We start from the raw sequence: 6,364 nt of genomic DNA, 5'->3' as shown, positions 1-6,364 counted from the left end.
ATTAGAGTCCAAAACCAAGGCCAAACTACTCCCTCTTCAATCCCATATGGCCGGCCACTCTATGAGGCCTAATAATGGGCTTCTTTCTTTTGTTCAATCCATCATCCTTTTGTGTGACCTTATAGAATCTATTCTATTGGGTTTTGGACTATTGACTAGCCAAAAGATCATTGATCACGTCTAGCAATAGATAATGACGACCCAAAAGAATGAACTTATTATCTCCATAATATCGATCCTTGATATATCTAGTAATTGCTCTTGACGAAGACATAAATCCTTCAGTAGCTTCTCGTGAGTTGCGTCGACTTATGATTAGCTCAATCAGAACTTCCTTGAGTCAAGTCTTAGCCTTATTTTCGTGTAGCTAGTCTACGTGTACAATAAATATTACGAGTTATATGAAGTTGCTCTCTTTTAAAAAAAGAAAAAAAAAAGAAAAGAAAATTTATCTCTGAAATTTAAGTCTCAATATATAAAGGTAATCATACTACGGAGTATCATCTAAATTAAAGAAATATACGCCTGAAAATTAATTTTTGTACAAAGATAATCAATACAACGTACAACATATAGTGTTACTCTAAAAATGGTTTAAGCTTAATTCTTCGTATACACTATACAACTAGCTTTTGTACAGTAAAATTACTTTAAACTCGGTGTACATAAAAGATTTTGTATATTGATTGTACAAGTTCTTAATTAAAATACATCCAAATTTTCAGAAGATATTAGTTGATCAGGAGGGACTACAATGCAAATTATAACAAAAGAACCTTCCAACTGCACCTTAAAAGAAAATTAAAGTTATTTGTTTGTTTACGACTTTCCCTACTAGTAATTTTCTAAATTTCTAAAAGACGCAACATTCAGTTTTAATTTACTTGCTGGCTTGTTGCTCACTTGCTCCCATGTCTAACAACACTACAAATAATGGTAATTAAAACATAAACAAGAGTCCATAAGTACCAAGATTATAAATATAATTTCATTAAATCAATCATTGGTCCATAAGTATTAAAAATTGTTTATAATTATAAACTTATAATCTAATTCCATAATAATTAGCCTATGTAATCAGTGATTCACCTGATTCCTCCACGATCATTGTTGCGACAACCCTTTTGTTGAATATTGAATGTAAATTAGTTTAAATTAATTAAACTATACTAAAGCTACATAAATTTAACCAATAAGCTTAGAGAGAGTCTACAATCCAATCCATCCGTTAGCAAATGCAACATTATATTAAACAATTAGTTCATTTTCATTTCTTTTTCCTTTTAACCTATCTTCAAATCAAAATACCGTTTGTAACTATATAAAAAATACAATATTCAAATATCGCTAATCTTCCTTATCAAACTTCAGCTCTTATTGTTTTTTTAGAGGGCCTTATACATCGTAGTAGCCTAGTAGGAGGTAAGGTAAGAGAATCACTATCTCTAAGGACAAGATTTAAAACTCACACCTCTACGATCTAAAAATATTTCATTAAATGAGTTAAGTCTTGCTTAATTTGTTCTCCTTTAATAATCATCTTGACGCGCATATGAGAACTAGACTCTTCAATATTTGAAGAATTTGTAGATGATCCATTTTCCATTGAATATTTAGATAAAAAAAAATATTAAAAAGGAAAAAGAAAAATAGTGTAAATTATCTAAAACGCTGTCATATAAAATGATGAATTTAATTTATGATTATAGTAATATCATATGATTGCGTATTTGCTCGCACGACCCAAAAATAAAAAATGCCCACTTGCCCATCTGTAAACATGACCACTAATCTTAACTTATTAATTAAATAACGAAGAAAATTAAACATCTCCTTTCTCCTATAATCCCACCATTTCCATAAACTCTCACCTCATTACATACACTTACTCCATCAAATCATATATATCTTCTTTTTCTCCCTCCTTTTTCTTATTTTTAACCAAAAATATCAACTTTTTAGGACAACTCTTTTAATTAATTAAGGAAAACAATTGATTTTTGTGTTTTGTTTTGGGTTCTTCAAATAATTAATCATGGTTATGGAAAATAGATATAGAACAAGCTCGTATATCACACATGAACAAGATGACCCTCAGAGCTCATTAGAAAATGGAGCACCCGATTCGCCATTCTCCGGCGATGACTCAAGAGCCACCGCCACCGCTCCTCCTAAAAAAAGGTTTGTCCAAAATGCCACAACTAGTAAATACTTAATGTTTTTGTCAATTTCTATGTTCATTAGTTTATAATCATCAAAACCTGTCAGGGTTGGTTAGCTCCCTTATTGTCCCCTCGGCCCTCATCATGCAGAGCACGAGGGAAATTTAAGACGAGCTAACCAACCTGGTATCAACAAACAAACATGTACCATCATAACTAGAAATTAAAAACCATACATACCCGAAAAAAACATTTACAAAATTTCCAAGTCTCTTTATTTCTAATTTCTCTTCATCTTATATAATTATAATTAAACTAAGTAGAGTAAATAAAATTATGCTAATGATATGATTAATTAATGATGTGAGTAGTAGGAGGAGCATACAAAAAAGAGTGGTATCAGTACCAATAGGAGAAGTAGATGGATCAAGGAGCAAAGGGGAGACATATCCACCGTCGGATTCATGGGCTTGGAGAAAGTACGGTCAGAAACCAATCAAAGGCTCTCCTTATCCAAGGTATGTACGAGATAATCCTACACCTTGTATGGTGATCATATCTAGGGGTGTTAACGAGCCGAGCCGAGATATGATTCAGACAGTAAGCCGGCGTATGTTAGTGTAGAAGGCGGCTCGTGCTAACATACGCCTTCCTTCCCATGGAGTGGTTGGAAACCAATCATGGGAGTTGTCACACCCCTGTTTATGTGCGTGTTGTTCACGCTTGCATCTTGCTAAAGAACAAATGTCTAAGTTTTTTAAAATTAGGAAAAAAAAAAGTTTATCTTTCGATTTTTGGCGGAGAACCCGATTTTAATTTTATTAGATCAATGATCAAGGAACAATGTGTTTTTTATACGAGTTGTTACCTACCTCTCTGAAGACAAATCTCGTATTATTTTTCGGTCCAATCACTTAAAATTAAAATAATTGATATTAGTTGAATAATACTTCGTATTAATAACTCGGTAATTGTATAGTACAATATTTTTTGGAGGTTATAAAAAGTGATCATAATTTACAAAAAGGAAAAATAGCATTAGATTATGGTTTAGAATTTCTTAAGATCCCTAACATGTCTTGATGTAATATTAAAGTTAAGCTTCTTTTATATTGTTTTTTTTTTAAAATAAATTTCTCAATAGACAACGCTTCATATTGTAGATTTTGGTAATGAGACAAAAAGAATGAAATCCACTATTTAACAATTTTAATTTATTGGGATTTTTTTTTGTTTTTGAAATATTGCAAATTATGATGAGATAATTCCTTATAATGAAAAGTTTTTAAAGCTAATCTAATCAAATACATTAGAAATTGCTTAGGATAATTAAAGACTTTGATTGGTCTTTTATTCATACTAAGCATGTAATAAAAATATTGATTTTTCTTAGCACTCAATCAATGTTGATAATTCCTCAGAAAAAAATAAGTAAAATTAAGGTTGATAATTCTATGCAAAAAATTACGGAGTATGTTTTTAATTAGATAAACAGTTGTTTTATTAAATCCCACAACATTTTACATTTTTGGTAGTTGGGAGAACATGAGAAGATTCTGTAACATGTTCTCACGTATGACAATTTGATCCATGTTGGATACAAAATTTACTTTAAATGTATAGAATCACATACTTATCCAATAACTTGTTTATTCAATGAATTTCATAAAACAACAAAAAAGTAAAATCAATCTAATCGATTACTTAGAAGAAAGATAAATCCTTTTGTCCAATGCCACCCATTTTCCTAAAAGTTGGGAAAAGACTTACTTATACTCTATAATCTTATAAAACATGTCTATTATACAATTAAATGTACTTAAAGTCATATTTACATCTAAAATATACTTACATCTAATTTTTCATTAATTGATATTCATACCAAATAATATTTGTTCTAAGGGTAAGAATTGTATCTAAAATATTGATACCGGGAATCAATATGGGAGTAGGGTTTCTCTTATACTTTTTTCTGCCTAACAGACTTTACTTGCTAACACAGGTCGATGAAAGCTTCTAGCAATAGGAAACCTTTTTTTTTACAAATCAAAAAAAATTTGATAGTCAAAGGATATTATATGAATATTTTAAGTCAAAACATTACACTTATTAAAAACAGAGAAAATATTTTTTATTTATTCCAATTTTGTTAATACTACAATATGACTTTCTTAGTACACTTTTTCGTATCTCTAACCTCAAATACTTATTTTCTTTATTTTATTATTTTTTTTATTTTTTTATTTACGAGCTCTATATTCCTATTTAATTTGCTTACTTTTCTTTTTCACTTGTCCCTTTCTTTTTTCTTTTTAAGGATCCAATTTTTTTTTTTTAAAGTTCTTTTCTCATTATAAAAAACTAAGGTATCACACCGTCTCTCATTTACCTACATATATACTCAACTATCTTCAATCACATCTAACTTTAATTGAAATAAGAATTGATAACAAAAAAAAATTTAACACTCTTCCAAAGCTGTATGTCTTAATAAGGTGTAAACTAAATTAAAATGGAGAGAGTATCATTAGTTTTTGTTTGTCTGATGTACATTATATTACTCCGTAAATGGGAAGAAGTTGTGAAACAAATGGAGTGTTTTACATTTTGTAGTATTTCACGCGCATTAATGGAAAAGCTTTATCTTACATATTTGTCTTATTGGTCGTTTTACTTGCGCACCAACTCCTCCCTTTTCCTTTTCACCATGATAAAAATGCCTAAATATTCATGTGCTTTTGTTTGTATTCGTTATAATTTATTTATTGATTTTATTAAATTTTTATTTTTCAGGGGATATTATCGATGTAGTAGCTCCAAGGGTTGCCCTGCTAGAAAACAAGTAGAAAGGAGCCGTGTGGACCCCACAATGCTTATTATAACCTATGCTTGTGAGCACAACCATGCTCTACCTACTACCAAACACCACCACCACCATCACCACCACAACAACCACCACCAAACACCGCCTCGTGCCACCACCGCCTCTCCGAATATTCTGTCTCCCGCAACTCCTCCCGTCTCGGTAGCTCCATCCGATTCCGCCGAGGACGGGGCGGAGGAACTGTCTCCGTCGCCGTCGTCTCCGTTGCACATTAATCCATTTGGTGATCCACCTCATCTAGAGTTTGTTGGTGACACCTTGATGTTAGGAAATGTAGGGGTTGAGTACAATTGGATATCTGATTTATCATTCTACACGCCAGCTTTAGTGGGACCTAAATGTGATGATGCTGAGGTGACAACATTTCCAATGAAAGAGGAGGATGAGTCATTATTTGGGGACTTGGATGAACTCCCTGAATGTTCTTTAGTTTTCCGTCGTGGCCAAGGAAGCATCGATAGGTGTACTTCCGCCCCTCCGATATGTGGGAGTACATGACTTAAAAAAATTGATTATGTAACTTTTTTTTATACTCCCTTCGTTTCAAAATAATTGAATTGCTTCTACATATCGTAAAAAGAAGAATTTTCAATAATCAAAGCAAAAAAGAGCAACACTTGTTTTGAAGCGAGGGAAGTAGTGTTTTGTTTTTAATCCCATTGGTTGGGTTTTTCATTTATGGTGATTGTTTAGTTGTTACATAAACATCAAGATGTGTTTTTTACACTATACTACAAAGAGTTGAGAATGAACTGATTCGCACAAAAAAATTTTGTTGACTGTTGATTCATAACTTTGGTTAAATGGATAGTTTATTCTGTTCATTTTTTTGAATGAATCTTTACTAAATTAAGGAGTAGAGATTGTACTATTGTTTTGATGATTTGGAAGTTGATCATTCTTGTACTACTACAATCTTACTTTTTATATATATATAAGAGACCCAGATTTCGAGCAACTTAAGATCGTAATTAGTGTCCTTTAGAAGTACACAGTAAAAAAAAAATCATTCCTTTGTTTGCAAATTTTTTGTTTGTAGTCACTGTAAGTGTAACATACTTTCTAACATCATTGAATTTAGTTAACTTAGCATTGATTGGTTTCACGATTTAGGACAACTTCGGGGTTGTTGTTCTCGAGTCAAGTCAAAATTAGGCCTAGTTTTAAATTATTTAACAAGATCCACATAAATATATTTTTTCCAAATACTTGGCCTTGTTTGGTAAAAAGTTTTTTGAAGAGCTTTTAGCTTATTATGTCCGAAAAGAGGTTTGACCATTTAAAGAAGCTAATTTGGGTGTTTGGCAAATAGCTTATT

At 31.4% G+C, this 6,364-nt stretch overlaps 1 protein-coding gene across 1 annotated transcript; it reads left to right on the top strand.

Annotated features, from left to right (window-relative positions):
* Positions 1 to 1,584: 1,584 nt before the first annotated feature.
* On the top strand, positions 1,585 to 5,870 carry LOC110699703 (probable WRKY transcription factor 69). Its single transcript, XM_021877230.1, has 3 exons — positions 1,585 to 2,181; positions 2,534 to 2,680; positions 4,956 to 5,870. Exons 1-3 carry the CDS (start codon positions 2,036 to 2,038, stop codon positions 5,542 to 5,544), a joined length of 882 nt encoding a protein of 293 aa, XP_021732922.1. The 5' UTR covers positions 1,585 to 2,035; the 3' UTR covers positions 5,545 to 5,870.
* The last annotated feature ends 494 nt before the right edge of the window (positions 5,871 to 6,364 follow it).

The sequence above is a fragment of the Chenopodium quinoa genome, unplaced genomic scaffold (assembly GCF_001683475.1).
Source record: "Chenopodium quinoa cultivar QQ74 unplaced genomic scaffold, ASM168347v1, whole genome shotgun sequence".
Classification (NCBI taxonomy): domain Eukaryota; kingdom Viridiplantae; phylum Streptophyta; class Magnoliopsida; order Caryophyllales; family Amaranthaceae; genus Chenopodium; species Chenopodium quinoa.
The sequence above is the reverse complement of the archived record's forward strand: the minus strand, read 5'-3'. Positions and strand labels throughout refer to the sequence as shown.

What these genes read in the sequence shown, in the direction of transcription:
- LOC110699703 (XM_021877230.1), top strand. Translation starts at nt 2,036, where the DNA reads ATGGTTATGGAAAATAGATATAGAACAAGCTCGTATATCACACATGAA. An exon ending in ACCGCTCCTCCTAAAAAAAG is followed by an intron (nt 2,182 to 2,533) that starts GTTTGTCCAAAA and finishes TGATGTGAGTAG; the next exon opens with TAGGAGGAGCATACAAAAAA. An exon ending in AAAGGCTCTCCTTATCCAAG is followed by an intron (nt 2,681 to 4,955) that starts GTATGTACGAGA and finishes TTTATTTTTCAG; the next exon opens with GGGATATTATCGATGTAGTA.